The sequence below is a fragment of the Phascolarctos cinereus genome, unplaced genomic scaffold, assembly GCF_003287225.1.
Source record: "Phascolarctos cinereus isolate Bilbo 61053 unplaced genomic scaffold, phaCin_HiC Scaffold_9;HRSCAF=440, whole genome shotgun sequence".
Classification (NCBI taxonomy): Eukaryota; Metazoa; Chordata; class Mammalia; order Diprotodontia; family Phascolarctidae; genus Phascolarctos; species Phascolarctos cinereus.
The window spans coordinates 187,091,955-187,118,211 of NW_027556402.1; the positions used below are offsets into that span (position 1 = coordinate 187,091,955).

Here is a 26,257-nt window from a genome sequence, read left to right on the forward strand (position 1 = left end):
AATTTGATCTTCAAGTACAGGACTCAAGAAGGAAATAAAAAGGTAAATGGGACAGAAAGATAAAATATGTTGTTAATGGGGGGGGTGCTGTTTAAACCCTTACAAGGGAATATGACACTTGCAATCCTTGAGAACTGTACTGTTATTACACCATGTTAAAGGAGTATACACAAAGAGGGTGGATATTAGTTGACTTTGATGTAATGATAAAAAAAAATCTAATCAACTGGGTTAAACGGATCCAAATAAGTGGATCAATCTGATCTTAGAAAATGTACTGAGGGACAGCTAGGTGGCGCAGTGGATAGAGCACCGGCCCTGAAGTTAGGAGTACCTGAGTTCAAATCTGGCCTCAGACCAAACACTTGACACACTTACTAGCTGTGTGACCCTGGGCAAGTCACTTAACCCCGATTGCCTTTAAAAAATGTACTGAGAAAGGAGGAGGAAGACAAGGGTAAATTACACTACAGGAAAAGACACAAAATCCTACTACAGCAGAGGGAAGGGGGGGAGCATTGTTTGAACCTTACTCTCATCAGATTTGGCTCAAGAAGGGCATAACATAATCAGTTAGGTATAGAAATCTAACTTGCCCTATAGGCAGTAGGAGGGAAAAGGGGAAAGAAAAGGGAGGGGAAAGAAAAGGGGGGAAGAAGGGAGGGAAGAAGCAGTAAAAGTAAAGGGGAAGAAAAGGGAAAGGGATAATAAAAGGGAGGAGGGACTGAAGGAGGCAGTGGTCAAAAGCAAAACACTAGTGAAGGGGGAAAGGAAAAAGGAGAAAGAAAAGCATAAAGGGGGGAAAAGGATAGAGGAAAAGACACAGATAGTAATCATAACTGTGAATGTGAATGGGATGAACTCTCCCATAAAACACAAATGGATTGCAGAATGGATTAAAAACCATAATCCTACAATATGTTGTTTACAGGAAACACATTTGAAAAAGAGTGACACATACAGGGTAAAGGTAAAAGGCTGGAGCAGAATATATTATGCTTCAGCTGAAGTAAAAAAAGCAGGGGTAGCAATCCTGATCTCAGACAAAGCAAAAGCAAAAATAGATCTAATCAAAAGAGATAAGGAAGGAAACTACATCCTGCTAAAAGGCACCATAGACAATGAAGTAATATCATTACTAAACATATATGCACCAAATGGTATAGCATCCAAATTCTTACAGGAGAAGTTCAGGGAGTTACAGGAAGAAATAGACAGCAAAACTATACTAGTGGGGGACCTGAACCTCCCCCTCTCTGCACTAGAAATCTAACCACAAAATAAACAAGAAAGAAGTTAAGGAGGTGAATAGAACATTAGAAAAGTTAGGTATGATAGACCTCTGGAGAAAACTGAATGGGGATAGAAAGGAATATACTTTTTTCTCGCAGTACATGGCACATACACAAAAATTGACCATGTACTAGGGCATAAAAACCTCACAATCCAATGCAGAAAGGCAGAAATATTAAATGCATCCTTTTCAGATCATGATGCAATAAAAATTATATGTAATAAAGGGCCATGGAAAGATAGACTAAAAAATAATTGGAAACTAAATAATCTAATCCTAAAAAATGATTGGGTCAAACAACAAATCATAGAAACAATCAATAATTTCATTCAAGAGAATGACAATAATGAGACAACATACCAAAACTATGGGATGCAGCAAAAGCAGTTCTTAGGGGAAGTTTTATATCTCTAAATGCTTACATAAATAAAATAAAAAGAGGAGATTAATGAATTGGGCATACAACTAAAAAAACTAGAAAAAGAACAATTAAAAATCCTCAACTAAACACAAATTAGAAATATTGAAAACCAAAGGAAAAATTAATAAAATTGAAATTAAGAAAACTATTGAACTAATAAATAAAACTAAGAGCTGGTTTTATGAAAAAACCAATAAAATAGATAAACCTTTGGTTAATTTAATTAAAAAAAGAAAGAAGAAAACCAAATTACTAGTATCAAGAATGAAAAGGGAAGCTACCACCAAGGAAGAGGAAATTAAAACAATAATTAGGAATTATTTTGCCCAACTATATGCCAACAAATTTGACAATCTTAGTGAAATGGATACATATTTACAAAAATATAAATTGCCCAGATTAACAGAAGAGGAAGTAAAATACTTAAATAACCCCATCTCAGAAAAAGAAATTGAACAAGCCATTGATGAACTCCCTAGGAAAAAATCTCCAGGGCCAGATGGATTTACATGAATTCTATCAAACATTTAAAGAACAATTAATTCCAATACTATATAGACTATTTGGGAAAATAGGTGAAGAAGGAGTCTTACCAAATTCTTTTTATGATACAAATATGGTGTTGATACCTAAACCAGGAAGAGTCAAAATAGAGAAAGAAAATTATAGACCAATTTCTCTAATGAATATAGATGCAAAAATTTTAAACAAAATACTAGCAAATAGATTGCAGCAACTTATCACAAGAATAATACACTATGACCAGGTAGGATTTATACCAGGAATGCAGGGTTGGTTCAATATTAGGAAAACTATCAGCATCATTGAGCATATCAACACCAAAACCAACAGAAACCACATGATCATCTCAATAGATGCAGAAAAAGCTTTTGATAAAATACAACACCCATTCCTATTAAAAACACTAGAAAGCATAGGTATAAATGGAGTCTTCCTTAAAATAATAAATAGCATTATCTAAAACCTTCAGCAAGCATTATATGTAATGGGGACAGGCTAGAAGCATTTCCAATAAGATGGGGGTGAAACAAGGATGTCCATTATCACCACTGTTATTCAATATTGTACTGGAAACTTAGCTTTAGCAATAAGAGAAGAAAAAGAAATTGAAGGCATTAGAATAGGCAAAGAAGAAACAAAGCTATCACTCTTTGCAGATGACATGATGATATACTTAGAGAATCCTAGAGAATCAAGTAAAAAACTACTTGAAATAATAAACAACTTTAGCAAAGTTGCAGGCTATAAAATAAACCCACATAAATCATCAGCATTTCTATATATTACCAACAAAGCCCAACAGCAAGAGATAGAAAGAGAAATCCCATTTAAACTTACTGTAGACATTATAAAATATTTAGGAGTCTACCTCCGAAACAAACCCAGGAACTCTATGAACACAATTACAAAACACTTTTCACACAAATAAAATCAGATCTAAATAATTGGAAAAACATCAGTTGCTCATGGGTAGGCCGAGCTAATATAATAAAAATGACAATCCTACCTAAGCTAATTTACTTATTCAGTGACATACCAGATCAAACTACCAAAAAATTATTTTATAGAGGTAGAAAAAATAATAACAAGATTCATTTGGAAAAACAAAAGGATATCAAAGGAACTAATGAAAAGAAATGCAGGGGAAGGTGGCCTAGCAATTCCAGATCTTAAATTGTATTATAAAGCAGCAATCATCAAAACTGCTTGGTAGTGGCTAAGAAATAGGGAGGTGGATCAGTGGAATAGGTTAAATATGCAAGACACAGTAGTCAATGACTATAGTAACCTATTATTTGATAAACCCAAAGACCCCAGCTTCTGGGATAAGAACCCACTCTTTGAAAAAAACTGCTGGGAAAACTGGAAAAGAGTATGGCAGAAACTAGGCATAGACCCAAATCTCATACCATATACCGAAATAAAGTCAAAATGGGTTCATGACTTAGATATAAAGGCTGATACCATAAGTAAACTGGGAGAACAAGGAATAGTTTACCTATCAGATCTATGGAGAACAGAAGAATTCATGACCAAACAGGAGATAGAGAACATTATGAAAAGCAAAATGGATAATTTTGATTACATTAAATTGCACAAACAAAGCCAATGAAACCAAGATTAGAAGGAAGGTAGAAAATTGGGAAAGAATTTTTACAGCCACTCTCTCTGATAAAGGCCTCATTTCTAAAATATATAGAGAATTAAGACAAATTTATAAGAACACAAGCCATTCCCCAATTGATAAATGGTCAAAGGATATGAACAGACAGTTCTCAGATGAAGAAATTAAAGCCATCTATAGTCATATCAAAAAATGCTCTAAATCATTATTGATTAGAGAAATGCAAATCAAAACAACTCTGAGGTACCACATCACACCTATCAGATTGGCCAACATGACAAAACAGGAAAATGATAAATGTTGGAGAAGACGTGGGAAAAGTGGAACACTAATACATTGTTGGTGGAGTTGTGAAATGATCCAACCATTTTGGAGAACAATTTGGAACTATGCCCAAAGGGCTACAAAAATGTGAATACCCTTTGATCCAGCAATAGCACACTTCTAGGGCTATATCCCAAAGAGATCAAACAAATGGGAAAAGGACCCACATGTACAAAAATATTCATAGCAGCTCTTTTTGTGGTGGCGAAGAATTGGAAATTGAGAGGATGCCCATCAATTGGGGAATGGCTGAGCAAGTTGTGGTATATGAATGTAATGGAATACTATTGTGCTATAAGAAATGATGAACAGGCTGACTTCAGAAAAACCTGGAAAGACTTATATGACCTGATGCTGAGTGAAGTGAACAGAACCAAGAGGACTTTGTACACAATAACAGCCACGTTATGCAATGACTAATATTGTTAAACTGAACCCTTCTCAGCATTACAAGGATCTAAGACATGTCCAGAGGCCTCAGGATAGAAAATGCTGTCCACATCCGAAGAAAGAACTATGGAAGTCAAATCGCTATCACTTATTTTTACCTTCTGTTGAGTTTTGTTTCATCTTTCTGATGGTTCCTCCTATTGGTTTTAATTTTTACTTACAACTTCACTAATGTGAAAATATATTTAATGGGTATGTAAATGTAAAGCCTATATCAGATTGTGCGCAGTCTTGGGGAGGGTGGGGGGAGGAAGGGGGAAAAAAATTTTCAACTCAAAAGCATATGGAAGTAATTGTTGATAAATCAAAATAAATTAATAAAATGAAAAAAGAAAAAAGAAAAAGGGTTCTGATCTTTTTATCTTCTTTCCTTTTGATCATGGGTCTTGAAATCAATAGAAGTTTGTAATGAAAGAGGGAGATAGAATTAAGACCATATTTTTGTGATTGTATGAACTGCTAGCATTTGAATCTACAATAAGCACATTGTTACTCCAGGTCTCTTTTTAGGATAATGAAACCAGAAATATACGGTATGTTTATTGGGCTGGGGTTTTTTTAATTAAGCCAAAGAACTAGCCAATAATAAAAACACATTTCTAGATCATATGTCAGTTTAATTTAAGTGCTGGAGCAGATCACTGAAGGCCAGATGACACGGGAGATCATAGTGAAATTATATCTCAAGAGAGCAATTATGAAAAAAAAAATCCCTATAAAGTCCTGTCTCATTTGGGTTTTAAACTTAGTGTTAGAATCTGTTTAAAATAATTACGACTATTACATTGCTCTTTTTTTTTCAAGCTTTCTTTCTCTTGGGATCTGTAAGCTACACTTAATTTTAACCCTCTTAGTGATTGTCTTTTCTCCCACCCCCCACTCCCTACCAGTGCCTAGCAGGAGCTTTGATGCATTGTAACAAATACTTAACAAATACCTGTTGAATGAAAAAGAGCAGTAACTGGTAAATTGAGAGAAGGAAGAAAATGACCAAGACATGTTTCATGTCATTTCCAGTCTGAGAAAAAAAGAGGTGCACACAGTTAACATGATACAAATTTCAATAGAATAATAACCACACATATTCCTAAAGTATTATATGGGTTACAAAGTGTTTATCTTCATAACAACTGTGAACTACAGGAGGACATTAAGTACTATTAAGCAGGTAGGTGGTACAGTGAATAGAGCCCTGGGCCTGCAGTCAGGAATCCCTGAATTCAAAGACAGCATCAGAAACTTACTAGCTAGGTGACCCTGGGCAAAGTCACTTATTTGCCTTACTTCTTTTAGCTATAAAAGAGGGATAGTGATAGCACCTCCTTCCCAGTGTCGTTGGGAGGATCAAATGAGAAAATATTGTAAAAAGTGCTTAGCACATTGGATGACACACAGTAAGTATTTCATAAACGCTTGTTTATCTCCATTTTGCAAATGAGAAAACTGAGACTTAGATGAAATAACTTGTTCAAATTACACAAGAGGCAAAGGACAGAGACAGAACTCAAGCTCAGGTCTCCCCCATCCAAGTCTTGTGCACTTTTAACTATAGCCTTTCATATTATAATTGAAGTACAGACTGCTATAAGATTGGGGAGGTCAAGGTCATTTCCATCTTTCTTACAGCTACTTCTTTTGATGATCTCATCCACTCCCACATCTTCAGCTAACATCTTTCCGGGGACAACTCCCAAATCCCCATTAGCCCTGTGCACTTCTCTGCTTTGATCCATATGTATGTCTGGTGGAAGCACAAGCCTAGCATGGCCAAATGTGCCCCCATCCACAGGCGGAAGAAATAAGATCAATTTAGATATCGAAAGTAAAGACCTATAGAGTATGTCAGCTTAAGACGTCAGGGAAATCCCCTTTATGCTGGTTATTATCCAACTTTTTTTTTTTTGAAGATGATAAGAGAGAAAGAACTTACATGAAAGAAAAAGTATTTCAAAATAATGACCCTCAAGATGTTTTCTTGGTTTGGGTCCCCTGATTTCCTCACTTGATATTTTATGCTTCCAGGATAACACTAACTTTACCTTTAACTAAATCTTCCTCTTAGTTCTCTGTTTATGATGGCTGACCCAAGTTTTCAAGGCAAAGGTAAGATCACTTCATATAAAAACTACCAAATGAACAGATAATCTTAACCACACAAGTGTGTATAATGGAGCTTTGTTCTCCCTCTTTATTCACTCATTATTTGATCTTGGCAGCTTGCACAGCCTACAGTTAGATAGTGACACATAGTTTATACTCTGTAACAGCAACTCTATGAGGAAGGTAGTTCAAAGATCAGTCTCCCCCCTTTACAGAAAAGGAAATGGAGATTCAGAGGGGTGCTGTTGCTTGCTTGTGATCATACAGCTAGTAAATGATGAAATAAGAATTGAAATCTAGGCTTTCTGATTTAAATTCCAGAACCTCTTATTAAACCACTATGATTTGGCATTCTGAGTCACCCTCCTGCTTAACTCTGCAGAAGCAGAGAGCCCAAGACTGGAACTGGAGTAGTCGGGGGCTCTGAGTTTGTTATAAAGTAATTATAGGTAGCTGTCAGTCTCTCCCTGTGCCCCTTTCTCTCATCTTAGTAGACCACTCCTTCCCTCCAAGCACACCACCTTGTGACTGCATGTAGATAACTGAGCAGGAAACGTAGAAACCACATCACTACCCATTACTTTCCTATATGTTGAGATAGGAGCAAAAAAATAAGGGCAGCTGAGTGGCATAGTAGATAGAGCTGCCATGTTGTGTACTCTAGCGCATCATTCAGGGCCTTGTTCTTCCTGGTGATCTGACCTAGAAACTTCTAGAGTCTCAAAGCATATGCTAGCAGAGCACCAACTTTGGCAGATGATGCCATCATGGAAAGATTCCAAGTGTGGTCCTACATCTGCTTTCTGAGGATCAGCCTATGTCATCAATAGAAATATCCATCAGTCTTATGGGGTGTTCTGCTTCTAAAGTAATGGAGACAGAAAGGAGAAAAGGGGGACAGAGGATGCTAGCTTTTTAAGAAGATCACATAGTTTTTAGACTGTCTTTACATATTAAGCATTAGTATTCCCAATGTCAGCTCCTCGTCCAATGACTAACAACTGGGAGTACTATGAGAGGAACTGAATTATAGCAATTTTGACATCTTTATATGAATGAAACTGGGAGAAAAGGCAGTTCAGCTAAATGGAAGGATGGTTCCCATGCTTTCCTTGGAGAAGCAAAGGAGAGAGTGGAGGTGGTTTTAGCACATGTATCCAAAGACAAGAAGACATGTCAAGTCACGGGCTATTCTGTCACTATATGTTGCAATATTCATTATAAGCATTTGCAAAAAAGAAAAGGCCACTGTGAAAATAATTGCAGCTTGTATGCCAATATCTATTGCAAAGGATAAAACAGAAAAATCTGCCAAGAATGCTATAAGACTTTTCATATTAAATGAATATACAGTTGAAAATGTTATGACTTTCTATGCAAAGGTGGGCAAATGGGAGGAGTGTAAAAATATATATTGGAAAACATGGTTCAGGAGTAAGAAATATTAGAAACCAAAGATTCATGGACTAGAGAGCAGCCCCATACTTTGTGTCATAAACACTTTTCAGAGTCAAGAGGTAGTGAAAAGGAGGAAAATAAAGTGACAACTCACAAAAAAAGAAATTGATTATGTTTTAACATATGTTGTTCAGTCATATCAGACCCTCCATGACCCCATTTGGGTACTGCAGCTGTTTCTCATTTCTTCTCTAGCTCATTTTTACAGATGAGGCAAACTGAGGAAATGATTAAGTGACTTGCCCAGGTCCACACAGCTATCAGTGTCTGAGGCTGGATTTGAACTCAGGAAGAAGAGTTTTCCTGACTCCAGGCCTAGCACTCCATCTACTGTGCCACCCAACTGCCCCTGTTTTAACATACAGTAAATTACTGAATAGTGATCTGGTTTCCATATTTCCTGTTCAATTATCCACATACAGTCAGACTACTACTGCTAGAGCAGCACTGTTGAACAGGCAAAAAAAAAAAATAGGGGGCAGCTAGGTGCGCAGTGGATAGAGCACCAGCCCTGAAGTCAGGAGGACCTGAGTTCAAATCCAACCTCAGACCAAACACTTGACATTTCCTAGCTATGTGACCTGGGCAAGTCACTTAACCTCAATTGCCTAAAAGCAAAACAAAACAAAACAAAAAATGGACCATCAACAAAAAATTGAAATATTTTTAATTATAAAGTAATCTATGAAGTACTCACAAGAAGAGAAAGGATATATCAGTAATCTCCATTTTCATCTCCTAAATATGCTTCTTCTCTTGTCCATATGGAATAGGTCTTCTGGGGCCAAATATATTATGCAACTTGAAATACTGCTTTGGTATGATTCATAGTTATGTCTGGTTTGTGATAATTTTAGATAAAAACCATAAGCAATCCAGACAATGAAAACCAGCTTTGAAATGTGCCAGGCAAAGCACTAAGGGAGGGAAATCCAGCTCAGCAACTTAGCTCCTACTTGTTTGAGATTGAGCAAGTGATTTCTACCCTTTGGATCTCAATGTCCTCTCATTGGACTAGGTTACCTTTGAGGTACCTTTCCACTTTAATATTCTATATTCTAAGGTTTCTTCTAGGTCAAATGATTTTATGGTTCTATTACACATTATTTTGCATTTTCAAAGTATTCTACAAACTATGAACTGTGAAATTAATTATTCTATTTTTTAAAAATGTTTCTCAACAACATCTTGTATAAATAATGTGTGGCCTATTGCATTTAAAATGAGGGTTGATATTTTGATCGTTTGGCAAAATTGTGACCAATTTCACATTTATCTTTAAAGGGCAGAAAGTAAGCATGCACCCACCCTCACTCCAGAGATCCCCCCAACCAGCACATGACAGCCTTCTTGAGGATAAGCCTTTGCATACCAGTTTGCATCAGAAGAAGTCAGGTCATGGCAAATCCAACAAAAAGGTAATAAATCTCATCATTAAGTTTAGAGTTTTTCCAAGGGAAGTCAGTGCCAACTAGACTCTTTCGGGAGGAAGCATTTGAACAAAATTCTGATAAACAGCTAGATTTTTCCTCTTCTCCAGCTTTTCCTTCTCAGCCTTCAATAAACAGTCTTCCCATTATTCAGGTTCTATCCCTCACCAGTCAGGTAATCTTGAGCACATCACTTTTTTTAAAAATTATTTTTTTAGTTAACAAGCATTTGTTGTCTCTCCCTCCAAACCTTATCTCCCCCCCCCAAAAAAAGAAAAAGAAAACCCATGCAACAAATATGCATAGTCAAGTAAAACAAATTCCCACATTGACCATGTTCTAAATATATATGTCTCATTTTGCATATAGAGTCCATCACTTCTCTGTCAGGAGGTAAGTAGCATTCTTCATCATAGGTCCTCTAGTCATTGCATCGATCAGTTTTTAAATGAGCATATCACTTCTTTATGGTATAATGGAAAAGTACTAGATTTAAAGTTAGGAGACCTGGATTCCAATCCTGAGTCTTTGAGTTGCTGCCATGTAACATTGGCAAATCATTTCCTCCTCAGTCTCAGTTTCCTTATCTGCAAAATGAAGAAGTTGTCCTTAGGGGTCACTAAAGACCCTTTTCAGCTCTCATAGACTATGAATGACATCTACGAACCTTACTTTCCTAACCTATGAGAAGGGAATGTGATCCCTGCCTGAGCTTTCTCTTGGGTTTCTTACAAGGAAGCATCTTGGAAAGAGTCCTTAAGTACCAGCAATTAAGCTGGAGTAATATTTTCTGCTTTGCAATGAATACTTGTATGTATTCTCTTTTTTCATCTTAATTTTTAATTAACAAGCATTTATTTTTCTCCTTCATTAGAAGGAAAAACCTTTTTACACATACTTTGCATATATTCTTATGCAATAACAGTTGACATTTATAGAACGCTTTATTTAGAGTACTTAGTACATACAAAATCACAGTAACTTGGGGAGTTCTGTAGCACATATAATATTCACCCCATTTTTAATATATCAAGAAACTAAGGCTCAGACAGGGGAAGTGAAAATAGGTCACACAAAGAGTAATGGCAGAGAGCTTAAGCCCAAATGTTCTGACTCCTAAGTCAGCATTCTTTCTACTATACCCAAGAATCCTTCTCTTTTTGGATAGTTTCATATGGTATTTTCCTGGTTTTCTATTTTAGACTCCTCAGCCTTCATCCTTTACATTGCTCTATTCTCCTGTTACCTCTTATCCTTTTCAAAAAACCTTTTTCTGTGTAGTATTCCCCTTTCAGACTTTAAGCAAGGTCAGTTGGAAGTTTTCCCATCAATTATTGTCTTCTGTCTTTTATCCTAAAATATGAAGATAATCTAGTCTATTTCCCTAATTTGAAAGGGGAGGAAACAAGTGCAGAGACATTAAGTGATCTGTCCACATTCAAGCCGGCAGCAATGAACATGGGTAGAATTTGAACCTTGGATTAGTTAGCCACGTGATCTTCAGAAGAAATAAGTTCATGAATGAACCATTCTGTTCAATTCAGTAACTATCTACTATACATCTACCTGGAAAGATGCTAGTTTTTGAGAATAGAAAAACAAAAATGAAAGTCTCTGCTCTCAAAGAGATTACACTCTATTGGAGGGGAAAAAACAACTTGTACATGGAGAAGTAAAATTTAAAGAAATATACACAATAAGTACAAAATGAGACTGCATAGCATAGTGGATAGAGAGTTAGCCTTTGATAAGGAAAGCATAAATTTCAGTCTCTCCCCAGACACAAAGTGTCTGGGTGACCCTGCCATAGTCTCACTTTCTCTCTAAGGCTGAAAGGTGCCTAGCTGCATTTGTAAAGGGACCTTCCTCCTCTGGGAGTTCCCCACACCAATGAAATCACTGGTCCAATTGTTGTTCTTAATTTCCTGGGGCAAGTTGGGGTAGGTGGAGGAATAACAATAGTAACTTCTTTAAAGTTTAAAAAGCTCTTTCCTTACAACAATAGGAATTAGGTAAATGGTTTAAGAATTATCATCCTCCTTTTGCAAACTAGGAAACTGAATCTCATAGAGATTAAGTGAATTATTCAAAGTCACATAACTAATTAGGGCCTCTAGCTGTGAAGTAAACAAAAAACTGAGGATCTGGCTTCAAATTATGCCTCTGCTAGTTACTAACCTTAAGCAAATGTCCTCATTTGGAAAAGGAAGGGATTGGGTTAAACTGTCTATATTCAGTCTAAGATGCAGTGACAGGAACTAAGGTTTGCTAAGTTCCATCTCATGATCCTTTTTATAAAAACTCAGGAGTACAGACCAAGAATCCTCATTGGCCTTTCTTCTCCCTGTAGTTTAAAATACTGAAGCATTTTAGTTCTACTTTTATGACTTTGGATTGTGCACGTGGGTGTGCGCAGCACGTGTGTGTTCTTATGTGTGTTTACTCTTGCTCTAGATTCTCAGAAACAATAAAAATTCACATTCTTCTTCTGTTATTGTCAAAGAGAAATCATCTGCATTAGCTACAACTAGGGTCAAATTACAAATCATTATGCTCCTTGCCCCTTTAGGCTCTGCTTTTCTTCAATTTCATAAATTCATTAAAATTACATAATGTCAGAATTTCAATGGACCTTAGAACATTGAATGTCAAATCTGAATGGACTTTAACAAATAATACAGAATATTATTGTGAGGAATGCCCTTGGAACATAATTAGAAACTTTAAGGATTCACTAACCCTATATAAGGATCCCTTCAGGCCACATATCAACTTGGAAAACCATATGTTAACATATGTTAACAATATCTATTGGAGCAGTTAGATGATGCAGTGAATAGAGCATCTTCCTGATTCATTTTCCTGAGTTCAAATCCCGCCTCAGACATTTACTAGCTATGTAACCCTGGGCAAGTCACTTAACCCTGTTTGCCTCAGTTTCCTTATCTATAAAATAAGCTGGAGGAGGAAATGAATAGCAAACCAATCCAGTATTTTTGCCAAGAAAACCCCAAATGAGGTCATGAAGAATCAGACAAGACTGAACAACAACAAATATTCTATTGTATTTTTATTTATGTTATCAAATATTTCCCAATTGCATTTTAATCTTGGTTCAATTGTATTCCATGCCTCTGATCTACTCCCCTTAATTTTATATCTGATATTTATCTTCTTCAGAGAGAGTCTCCAGATCACAGACACAACAGGGACCAACAACAGGTATGTGCTGGTAAATGTTTAACAAATTATATACTTTTAAGTTTCATTGGAATTATTGACATTTTCTTCATCACTTTCTTAAGTCTCTATCAACAAAACACTCAATCTCCAGTCTGTAGTTTGTTGCTTTCTAAAGTTTATATATTCACATTAAAAATTTAACAATTGCCTTAAGGAGCTGGCTTCAGCACATCCCACCCCTACATGTGTATCCTTCTGCACTCCCTTTGTGGCTTTAGACTTTACTTCTGCATGTACCCACCCATCAAGCATGAGTATGCCAGTTGAACATCCAGAACTGCTTTCCTGAAAAGTCCTTTTTTCAAAAAAGGAATATTAAATAAACAAAAAATTGCTGATTCCAAAATAATCATAAAAGAAGAAATCTTGTAAATCAATTGTGATAAAACTGAACAATTTTAAAACAGTTGATTAATAAATTTAAAAGCTCTTTAAGAAAAAAATCATCATCCTATTAGCTAATTTGATTTAAAAAAATAAGGAAAATAACCAAAATGAAAAAGGAGGAGGAATTCACAATTAATGGAAAGTAAAGAAAATTTTCATAAACTACTATAACCTATTATGTATCAACAAAACTTAAAATTTAAATGAAATGTAACAAATATTTACAAAAATATAAAATGTACAAGATAATAGGAGCTAAAGGATTTTATTACAGAAAGAGAATCATAGAAAAAGCAAACCATAAATTCTGGGGGTTAGGGGAACAAACTTCTAAGACAGGAAGATTTATAAGTGAAGTCTATCAAAAATTTAACAACGCTAGGACTGATGAAATATTTTAAAGTTTGTAAACATTTTATACATATTATCTCATTTAAACAACAAATAATCCCTTAGCTGCATAAACGTCTTTTAAGAGCCCCTTTTATGACACAAATATAGCCCTGATATCCAAACCAGGAAAGGATTAAGTAGTGAAAGAGAATTATAGACAAATATCATTAATATTTAGAGAGAGAGAGACAGAGACAGACAGAGACAGAGAGGGACAGAGAGAGAATGGCACAAGATTCAGGCTCAACGACAGGAAGACTTGGTTTAAGTCCCATCTCCAACATATATTGGCTGTATGGGCTGGGAAAGTTATTTAACCTAACTTTCTAAGACTATACACTATATATGAGGGAATTTTCTCAATGAGAGTTTCTAATATGAATGGAATCACATATCCAGTTCCCACACACACACACACACACAAAAGACTAAGTAAAATACTGGCAAATAGATTATAGCAATGTATCCAAAAATTACTCATAGTTTATTTTATTTTGTGGCAGAAATGCAGGGATAGTTCGATGCTAAGAAAAAGTAGTGTTATGAATCACATTAAAAACAGAATCAATTAAAATATTATGATTATATGGATAATGTAAAATATTTTATGAAATATAGCATAACTTACTTTTTTAAAAAAACATGAGAATGGTTAGTCATTAAAGGATTTTTAAAAAATATTTAGCAAAGTATTTAGCAAAAACTAAGAGTGAGCATGACTTGTAATAGAAAAAGACTGGAAGTATTCCCATTTAGATCAGTCATGATACCCACTCTTACCATTATTAATTGACTTAATATTAGAAATGCTAGACACAAAATTAGACCAGAAAAACAAATTCAGAGAATAAGCATAAGGAAAGAGGAGGCAAAAAAAACCCCTTTAGTTGCAGACAATATGTTTCTGATAGCCTCACCTCCTTCAATAATCTAATCATCTTGTTCTCTTCTAGATCTGTGATTTCTGCTATTAAATGATTCACTTTTTCTTTCTTGGATCTTTAGCCTATCATTAGCCCATCTCCTTTCCCTGTGTTCTGTATTTCTAATTTTTTAAATAGTCCTACTAAAAAAAAAATCTTCTCTTAACAAGCTGCGTAACTTTGGGTAAGTCACTCAGGCTTTTTGGGCCTCAGTTTCCTCATCTGTAAAAAAAGTCTAAATGATCTCAAAGACTCCCTTACCATTCCAACAGTGTATGATCCTATCTGGAATTTCTCTTTAGCATTATCTTTATCTATTTCAAGTCATTCTATAAATACTTAATTCACTATTCTGTTCAGAGCACTGTGCTTAGCACTGGGAGAAGGCTGGACCTAAATTCAAGAAGTTTAGTGTCCAGTAGGGGAATCAATCCAGAAAACTATAATACATAATACAAGTTACGTGCATGAGAGAGTTACACACCAAAGGACCATATGGAGTCTGAGGGGAAAGATTGTTATTCACCAAAGGAATTATGGAAGCCTGTTCATTGAGGAAGTGGCATTTGAATTGACTTTTTAAATTATGAGCAGGACATCAACAAATGAAGAATGGACAGAGGATAACCCAACCAGAGGAAATAACTTTAATATTGGTCAGAAAATTGCTAATACAATGACAGAAAATTGTTAAAAACCAAATGTAATGTTATTTGCCACTCCCTTAATGATCCTAGTAATGTCAGAATTTCAGTAAAGTCTTTAAGTTCCTACTCTTAAGATATTTAATGTCTATGAGGTGGTGCTAAACCACACCCTCAATGCTCCCACCCAGAGATTTTACCTCATAAAGTAACCTAGCTTAAGCTGCATCTCAGCTTCTAATGTCTTTGTCCCCTTCCTTTGGGATTCATGGCGTGAAGGGCAAAACAGCCAGAATGAAGTGGTTTTCCTTGCCCAGACTGCCAAAGGCAACTGGGGTCTCATGACCACGCCTTGCTACTTCATACTACCTCCCCTCTCCTTAGAAAAGTATAAAGAAACCTTTTTGTGGGTCTCTGGTTTGGGAAATCCATTATTTTCTATACTCAAGGGACATCCCCCAGAGTGGTAGTTTTGCTACTCTGTCATTTTAATTAAAGATGCTTTGTTCCTCAACTCATGACTTTGATTTATTTCAGGACTTCATATATGCAACAGAAAACTCTTGATTATCTTCTTTTTTCAAGGCCTTGCGTACTAGAATACAAGATTATAAATAGAGGAGCTCAAATGTATCAGAGGAGATAAGATATCCACAGATAACTTTTGATAACTTTGGGATTTAGAAGCTCCCAAGGACATTCTCTATTCTGGCCCAAGTAATTCAACACAACCATACATTTCTGTAAATCTGTATGATGTTTTCATATATTTCTGTCAGCATGGCAGAGGGGAAAAAGTCCTGGACTTACAGAAAGTAGGGTTCAAATCTAAGCCCTACTGTTTTATAATCATTGACCACTTTTCTGAATTTAGTTCCATTGTCTGTAAACTGGCATATACAGTTGCTATCCTTACAGTATTTTTGTAAGGGTTAAATAAGATAATGTATGCAATAAAATACTTCATAAACAACAAAAGACCATAGAATTATGAGTTTTTGTAATTGCCAAAGTATCAGATTGGCTTTCCTGTTAGATAGATGAGATCCATAGGCTTCAGAAGTCTGCCAAAGAGGTCTATGAAATGAAGAAGTTTAAGAATCCCTGGTCTAAGACAAAAAGGAAAAAAGGATTTTATCAGAGAGTATTTTTTCTTTTCTTTTCTTTTCTTTCTTTCTTTTTCTTTTTTTCTTTTTTTTTTTTTGGTTAGGCAATGGGGTTAAGTGACTTGCCCAGAGTCACACAGCTAGTAAGTGTTATGTGTCTGAGGCTGGATTTGAACTCAGGTCCTCCTGACTCCAGAGCAGGTGCTCTATCCACTGTGCCACCTAGCTGCCCCGAGAGTATTTTTTACTGAGAAGTTTGATTAAGTAGGGATAAGGTTTCCTTCCTTCAGGTAAGTCCAGAAAGGATTTTAGATTAGAGAAATATTTACTTCATAATATTTTCAGTTGAACTAAAAAGGAAACTTTAATATTCTTCCACAATACTAATCAGTCAACAAAGGTCTAGTAAGCACCAGTTATGTGCAAGGTCCCATCTGATTACTGAGGGATTTACAAAGATGTGCCAAACTTAGTCCCTACCATCAAGTTATTGACACCAGAAAAAAGAACTAACACCATCAGGTAACAGTTGCCAAGTCCCAAACAAGTGAAACAAGACAGTGAGTGCCCTGGAAAGAAGCAGTGTGGTCTTCCAGAAGGAGCTTGAGCTGAAGAAGGGTGCTGATATTTGTATATCAATGGCTTCTTCAGGCTCTAAAAGTCATTCATTGTTTCCTCTTAAACTTCAGGCTTCCAACCAGCATGAGTGGTATTTTGGAGAATTAAGCCGACAGGAAGGGGAAGAAGCTTTGATGGAGGAAAACACTGTAAGTATAGCTTGCACTTCAGATGCCATACAGCTCCAGGACTATCTGGCCTGGGGGTTTCTGACCTTTATGGCAAGGATAGAATAGTCAGTCAATAAGCATTTATTAAGCACTTATCCTGATAATCTCCAATTTGTCACATAACTGTAGATGTAAGCACAGGGGTAGAGGAAGAGGTACAGGTAGCGGTCAGTGAAGATATAGAGATAGATAGATGATATAGATCTATTTTGGTTGTACACAGTTGTAAGTATAAATGTACCTATAAAATGTAGAGAAAGCAGAAGCAAGGCGATCTGAGAAAAGAAGGCTAGAGAATTTGGAGAGAAGGCTGTTTAATCAATTAACAAGAATTTAGGTTTTTAGCAAGTTCCAGGTTATATTAGGCATTGTGGATACAAAATCACTGAAATAGTCTCTCCATAAGGAACCTATACTGCAATAGGGGGAGACAACAACATATATGTGTGTGTGAATGATAAATATATATTCATATATATTTCATATAGAGAATCTATTCACATATACCTACATATATGTAGGTGTGTGTGTGTGTGTGTATATTATATATATATATATTAATGCTTCACACACAAATATATGTGCATGTGTGCAGTTTACATATACATAGAAACAGAAATACATAATATAAATATGAAGTGAATAAGTACAAATATATACAAAACAGTTGAGGCAAAAGGACACTAGCGATTGAGGGGAATCAGGAAAGGCTTAATGTAGAAGGGGGTACCCGAGCTGTGTCTTATTAAAGGAAGAGAGGGTGTCTGTGAAGCAAAGGTTTAAAAAAATAAGGGTGAATTGCAGGCATGGCCTATGCAAAGGCACAGAGGCTAGATGAAGTATCCTGAGTGAAGAGTAGAAAGAAAGCCAATTTGGCTGGATCACAGAGTGCTGGGAGGGGAGCAAGGTCCAGTGAAGCTGAAAAGATAGATAGAAGCCAGTTTTTGTAGAGTTTTACAAGCTAAACAGTTTATTTTTTCATCCCAGAGGGCACTGGAGTTGATTAAGAAGGGGTCAGATTTCACTTAAGGAAAATTATTTGGGCAGCAGTGCACAAAATGGATTCGAGTGTGAGAGACTTGAGGCAAAGAAACTAATTCAGAGGCTGTTGTAGTAATGTAGGTGAGAGGTGATGAGGGCCTGGGCTGAGGAGGTAGCTGTGTGAAGGGAACAAAGGGATGCTGGGAAGGTAGAAATGATAAGATTTTTAAAAAATCTTATTTAAATTTAAATATTATTTTTAACAGTTATCAAGCATTCTCTTCCTCCTCCCCCACCTCCTATCTACTGGGGGAAAAATAGAAATAAATATGGAATCTCTCTATCACATAAACATAGTCAAGCAAAACAAAACCTCACATTGGTCATGTCCAAAAATGTGTTTCTTATTTGGCATATTAGTCCATCATCACTCTGTCATAAAATGGGCAGTGTTCCTCTTTATCACTCCTTTGCCATGATGATTATCACTTAATTGATTAGAATTCTTAAGTCTTTCATAATTGATCTTTTTTTGTAATTTTTATCTTAAAGTAAAAATTGTTCTTCTGGTTCTGCTCATTTCACTCTCCGTCATTTCATGCAAGTCTTTGCCAGTCTCTTTGAAACTGTATTTTTTCTTAATTTCTTATCATATGATAGTGGCAAGATTTGGCAAGTAATTTGATGTGTGAAGTGAGGGAAAGTGATGAGTTACCAAGCAAGGCACAGATAATGAAATAAATTACCCCAGAATAAAAAACAGGGGGGGAAAAACCTAAAAAGAGAAACACATAGATAAGGTTAAAAACCAGCAACAACAACATAACAACATTGGGATCACTGAGAGGTTTCTTTCTGAAACTACATAAGGATATAAAGATAAAAGAAGAATGTAAATGGAAGAACTGATGATAGAGAAACAAGTCTGAAACATCATGGACTAAACCTCACAATATTTTGTAGACTAAACCACAGAAAGAGAAAGTATAAGAAAGGGAATAGGGGAAGAAGAAGTTGGGGGGAGTACTTAATGTGCCCAATTAAGATAATGATAAACAATGAAAGGAAAAATAAGTCCTATAGTCTTTAAGGAAGACAATGGCCAACAGAAAAATAGGTGAGGACTGAAAGATTTAAATGGGGGAAAGAGGGGTAGAAGGGGTAGAAGGGAGTCTAATTCAGTAGTATGAAGGAAGGGGTCCCATTGAAGAATGCTCCCATGGGGGAAAAGGGATATTCTATAATGGCAGATGGGGGCCTTACATTGGGTATAATCTGCAGAGATTTGGTGCTTAGAGAGACCATTACCTCCAACAGAGTTGTGTGCCTCTGTGGACAGAATCCTGTATCAAGAGAAGAGGAATCTGAATTCCTGGAAGCAACTGACACCAAAAAGAGAGAGAATGTATAGATCCAGAAAGGAGATTTAATGGCCAAAGAGGGAAAATTAGCATATGGAGATCAAAAGGAAATATTCTTACCACGGAGCAACATTTCTATCCTCTCTATCTCCTGCAGGTATTGATATTTCTAAGAGTGAGGCACAACAGAAAATAAAGGTTGGAGGAGGAAGAGGGCACAAGATCTATAAGGCAACAATACAGAAACTTTAGAAGAAGGAAGTCAAAATAGGTACCTAGAAGCTTTAATTCCATTAGTGATACAGAGACTTAGGGAATGAACAAATAACTACATAGGTCATAAATCAAAGAATAAAAATCTAAAATACACAAGGGAAAGAAAAATATCAAAGAGAATGAGGGAAAGAAATCCAATGGGGAGGGGGGGAGGTACAGAAAATGAAATAAAAATCTAACAACCAAAACAAGTTGAAAAGGAGGAGAGGAAGAAATATTTAACTTTACTACTCAACTGAAAGAAAAAAGAAGGGAAAAATGAAGAAGAAGGAGGAGGAGGAGAAAAGGAAGAATTAAGCCAAACTCCAAAACTAGAGAGAAAGGTCATTAAGGGGGTAGAGGCAAGGAAAAGAGCTGTACATAAAGGCCAGAGAACTGCTACTGCCTTCATAGAGGAAAAACAATAAAAAAGAAAATCCTAATTCCAATAAACCCAAAAATATTAAAGGTAAATTAATGAAATTATAAACCTAATTCTCATAATTTAAAATTTGAATAGGTTAAATAATACAATTAAACAAAAAACTGAAAGATTGGATAAGAAACCCAAACCCAACAATCTGTTGCTTACAACGAACTTATATAAGAAACAAAGAAATAGACAAAATAAAAAGGAGGGGTTAGAACATAATTTACTATGCATTTGGATGAATTCAAAAGAGTTGCAATCATGCTATCAAACAAAGCAGAAAATAAAATTTTACAACACAAAAAGAAATAAACAAGTAAACATTATGCTGAAAGGAATCTTAGACAAACCAATATTAATATTAAACTTACATGCTCTAAATGCATTAACATCTAAATTCGCAAAGGAAAAATCAACTAAATTATAAGAAGACATAGACAATAATACAACAGTAGCTAGATAGCTTAATGTCTCTCTCAATTTCAGACAAATCTAACAGAAAGAAAAACAAAAGGAAAATTTTAGAACAGATTTCCGGAGAAACTAGAACTAAAAGACTTAAGATCTTCTAAATGGGATTATGAAAGAATATACATATTTCAAGGCACTGTATTTAACTTTTACAAAAATTGACCATGCATCAGGACACAGGAGTATTACAAAAAAATGTAAAAAGGCAAAATAGTAAACACTTCCTTTACAGACCATAACACAATTAAAATAGAAGTCAATTCAGAGAGAAAAAAAGAGACAGACAGATCAAAATAGAGACTTAATGAAATCTTAAATAACTAATGGGTCAAATATCACCTCAGAAACAATTGATAATTATCTGAAAGAAAACCAGGGGGAAAACATATCCCTAAAACATACATAATTGAAATAGGGAGAAAAAGAGTATCATTGAAGTGAATATACATTAAAAAAATTTTTTAAACAAATTAATAAACCTAATTAATAGAAGTACAGAAGAAGAAATATTTTAAAATATTGGAGAAATAAACTGAAAACAAAAGAAACCCTACACAAATGATCAAACTAAAAGCTGGTTCTTTGAAAAGACTAACAACAGTTGAAAAACCTTTGGCAAATCTGATTTAAAAGAAGACAGCAGAAAAACAAATTAGCAATATAGCAAAGGAACAAGGGGATACCATGGCAAAACCAGAAGAAATAAAAAGAATCATCAGAACTTGTTATGCACAGTTATAAGCTAACAAAACTGAGAACACAAAAGAAATCGAGAAATACTTTCTAAAATATGAAGTACTCAAACTAAGAAAAGACCAGATAGAGATCTTATATAATACAATCTCAGAAAAAGAATTATAGCTAAAAGGAACTACCAAAGAAGATATACTACTGGTACTGATGGAATTACAAGAGAATCCTATAAAAACCTTTAAAGGACAATTAGCACTAATTTTATGCAAATTATTCTCAAGCATTGAGGAAGAAAACATTCTCCTAATTACTTTTTATGAGACCAATATAATCCTAATACCTAAACCAAGGAAGGATCATGTACAGAAGGGAAATTATAGACCAATATCGTTAATGAATATTAATACAAAAATTCTAAATAAAATACTGTCAAGAGAATACAGCAATTCACTGAAGAAATAAGTCATTATGACTAAGTTGGATTTATACCAAGGATGGTTCAACATTAGGAAGATAATTCACATAATTAGTTATATTTAAAAGAAAAACATCCAAAACTACATGAGGATCTCATTAGAGATAAAAACATACTGCTTGAATTGTTACTTAATCTTTTTTTTCCCCTAGCTCTCTCCTGTACTTTTCTGCCCCCTCTAGCCTCTATCCAATGGTACAGGTCATCTTTCACTCATGGAATACATTTCCTTCTCATCTCTGTCTATTAAAATACTTCTCTTCCTTTCAACTCAAATACTACCTCCTTCATGAAGCTTTTCCCTGATTCCCTAGTAAAGTGTTCTTTCCCTCTTCGAATTTCTCTATAGACTGTAATCTGGATCCCTTTTCTGCTAAAATGCCCTACCTCATTTTTTACTTATTCACACATGTATCTTATCTACCCACCTCCCATTCCAATAAATTATAAACTTCCTGAAATTATGAACTAGGTCTTTTTTTTTTCTTCTCACATTTGTATCTCTAGTACCCAGCACAAAGCCTTGCACATATTTTGATATTCCAATGGATCTACGACCCCATTGGTGTGGGTGCAACTCTAGTGGTAGAGCAGAAAAGATCACTGGTTCTGAAGAGGACCTGGGTTCAAATCCTGCCACTGATGGTTATTGCCTGTGTGACCTTGGTCAAATTGCTTAACCTCCATGTGCCTCCATTTCCTCATCTGTAAAATAAAGAGGTTGAAGTAGATGGCCTCTGAGATCCCTTTCAGGTATACCTGTATCAACCTATGAGATCAGCCTGGCCATTCACACAGGAAAAGCTAAGTGGATAAAGACTACCTCAAACATAGAAAATGCTTGATAAATATTTGCTTCTGACAGGAAAATGCATACTAATTCAACAAAGGAGCAAGATTTAAAGGTGTGGCTTGTTTACTCAATGAAAATCACAATTCAGTGCTGCAAACCAAGATGATGATGATGATGATAACTCATATTTGTTTAAGAGGAAGGGGAATGAGCATATTTTAAATGCCTACCATGTGCCAGGCTCTGTGCCAAACACTTTGTAAATATCTCATATGTGCTTATATGTGCAACAGGATTTCAATGGACATAAACTGTGAGGCAACATTGTATTGCTAGAATTTGACTTAGAATCAGAAAGAACAGGTTTCATTATCGGTGGCTACAAAACTTGAAGGACACAAAAACTTTAACATATGTCATGCTTTAGGCACTATGGTAATTAATTCTCCCTTCCACTCAACTGAATTTAACTTAATTACTTTTTTTTAATTTTCACATCACAAATTCTTGATGTTGTTTTAATGATTCACTGGGTTTCTTGCTGCTTGCCATGGCCCCAATCTTTGAGGCTTATTCTGGTTAAAGTCACAATGTTTTCACTGCAGAGTAACTTGCTGGCAGACCCATAAGTGGTAGGAATATTTGTGTAATAAAGATAATTTTACCTTGTATTTGGTAAGCCTTTTTGCCTGCAGCTGTAGGGGAAAGAGGAGGACCAACTATTTTGACATTTGGAAGTAAAATGTATAAATCAGAAGAGGGAAAGTGACATTGTATCGGTTACCAATTTCTATTGGCAATATTTTAAAGAGCTCCTGATTATAATATAATGGAGGAGTAAAGTCATAAGGATACTGATGTTTAAGGAAGCTGTTCTGATGAACAGTTGAGCTAGCTGTCTGTAGTTTTCTGGTAAACTGCTGCCTTGGGGAAAATATGATGAAGCAGCACTTTTGGAAAAGTTCCCTTATTCCCAAAGCATCTTGTTTATAACAGAGCTATGAGATAAAATGGTGGTCCCAAGAATACCACTGCAAGGGACTCACTTTCACCTTGTGTTTTTTTTTTGGACTTTTTTCTAGATATCTCTCTATCTTTTTAACTGCTTTCAGAGGCAACTAGGTGGTATGACAGATAGGAACCTGAATTCAAATTCAGCTGCAGATACTAGCTGGGTGACTCTGGGCAGCAGGTCACTTAACTTCTATTTGTCTCAGTTTTCTTAACTCAAAAATGGGGATAATAATAATAATAATAATAATAATACCTACTTCCCAGGGTGGTTGTGAGGATAAAATGAGCTAACATTTGTAGTGTTCAGCACAGTCCCTGACATATGGTAGGTACTTAATAAACACTGTTTCCTTCTGTCCTTTTAACCAATCAAGGATCATTTAATACAATTGTAGTGCATTTGTTATATGAGTATTAAACTAATCTACTCTATTAGGGAAGAGAAACAGTAAGAATACACCCTTGAAAGGAAATGAGCATAAATCTAGTCTTGCCCTCTCTAGAGAAGATGAAACAGTCTCTGTCATGATGTTGATACTCTCAAATATTGGGGAGGGGGAGTAGATGCATTTTGTACCAGGGGTGGTAGTAAAATTGAAGTCCTGGAACATTCAGGCTTGCTAGTAGATGGACATTTGTTGGGCTCCATTGGGGATTTTTTTTAATACATTAATAATTTATGATTTAAATGTGCATAATGCCTAAAAGTTCACAGATATTATTTATGTATGCCTCATATCAGCCCATGAGAGTTCAGTACATGAGCATTTTTATCATCATTTTAAAAATGAAGCTGTGGCTCAGAGGGGTCTGCCCAAGATTAAATACCTCATAACAATGGAACTGGCCCTTTTGACTACAAGTGAAGCTCTTTTTCAGCTTTTCCATTATATCTTTCAGAAAACTCTCACTGAAATTCTGTTGTGTCTCTCAGCTTTCCATTACACAAATATGAGTGGATATCATCATTGTTGATGTCATTGTCATTATCATCATCACACTTTTTCCATTTCCTCCCATAACCCCTCAAATCCATCTTTCAAACCACTGCCAGCCTAATTTTCCTTATGCGTAGATCTGGTCATGTGATTTTTCTACTCAAAAATCTTCTGTGGTTCCCTACTGCCTTCAATGAAAGGTTCATATTCCTTTACCTGGTACTCAAGACCTTACCCAACATGGCAGTATCCTACCTCTATCTCATATTATGCCTCTTCATTCCACCTTTTGAGCTTCAGTTTTCTCATCTACAAAATATAGATAATAATGCTTACAGTGCTCAGTGTTATGAGGAATATTCTTTGTAAGGCACAGAATAAATAAGGTGTTCTCATTATTATCATATAGATTTTAGATATGGTTTCATAATTGAGAAATGACCAAGTTTCTTCAGTGCCTTTAGAAGGCAAGTCCAGATTTTAAATGCTAGGAATCTGTCACCACTAAAGAACTGACATTATCATTCCTTTACTTCAGGAGGGGACCTTCCTGGTCCGAGATGGCTCCAAGAAATCAGTGGCTGAACCCTATGTTTTGGTGGTGTTTCATAGGGAAAAAGTATATAACATTAAGATCCGTTTCCTGGAGAGGAGTCAGCAGTTTGCCCTTGGGACAGGAGTCAGAGGAAATAATGTGAGTGAAATAGCATCTTAAAGCCTGTGTGGGTGCCCATGTGATGCCTTTACCCTTCTATTTGTTTTTGTTTTTTTTCCAACTGATAGTACAATGGCTCTCCCTAAGTATGCAATTTATTGTCATGATAAGGACTATGGCTTAAATGTCTAAATTGTGATGCTTAAAACACTGAGCAAACTTAGTTATTGTCTACAACTGTAAAGCTTTTTTTTTCTTAAATAGTTTAATTAGAGGGCTATGATATGTTTTCAGTGAGACTGAGTAATTCTTCCATAGAAATGAAAGTAAGGGGAACATTTCCTAAACAGCCAGAGAATTTCAACTTACTACTCTTGGGAAATGATGGGAGTTACTAGCATTTCTGCATCACAAAAATGGCAGAACTGACAGCTGGTCAATAAGCATTTACTAAACACTTACTATGCGCCAGGAACTATTCCAAGAACTAAGGATGCAAAATAAGGCAAAACCATGGTCCTTGTCTTCAAGGAATTCTCATTCTAATGGAGGAAGTAACATGCAAACAACTATTTGCATGCAAGATATATACATCATAAATGGGAGGAAATCTGAAAGGAAAAGGATTAGAAAGAAGTTTCCTTGAAATAAAGACAATAGAATATTAGAAATGGAAGGAACTTTAGTACATAGTAGAATATGGAATGTTAGGACTGTAAGGGACCTTGGAACATAAAACATAGAGTGTTTGAGCTAGAAATGACTTTGGAATGTGGCACATAGAATGTAAGAACTGGAAGAAACCTTGCAACAGTGAATGTTAGAGCTGGAAAAGAACTCAGAGATCATCTGGTCTAAGTCATTTTCTAGACAAGGAAAACTGAGAGTTAGAGATGTAAAATGATTTACCCAAGGTCATATACTTAAGGGTTATAAATGTGCTCAGTGTTCTCCAAATTTGGCATCCTGAGGCTAAACTTTACTTGCCCTTCCCTACTTATGGTTCGCATTTAAATGGTCTCAAGTGATTTCACAAAGCCCAACCTATTCCCCTCTACATCTGCCAGCCAAACTGAATTGTACC

The 26,257-nt window shown here is 35.6% G+C and overlaps 1 protein-coding gene across 1 annotated transcript in view; it reads left to right on the forward strand.

Moving 5' to 3' along the window:
- The window catches only part of CLNK (cytokine dependent hematopoietic cell linker), a 99,908-nt gene that overhangs the window by 51,338 nt on the left and 22,313 nt on the right, over positions 1-26,257 (forward strand). The window contains exons 11-15 of the mRNA XM_020992077.2: positions 6,698-6,738; positions 9,478-9,611; positions 12,804-12,845; positions 17,009-17,086; positions 25,057-25,212. Of these exons, the coding sequence (XP_020847736.2) occupies positions 6,698-6,738; positions 9,478-9,611; positions 12,804-12,845; positions 17,009-17,086; positions 25,057-25,212 (451 nt within the window). The remainder of the gene's footprint in view (positions 1-6,697; positions 6,739-9,477; positions 9,612-12,803; positions 12,846-17,008; positions 17,087-25,056; positions 25,213-26,257) is intronic.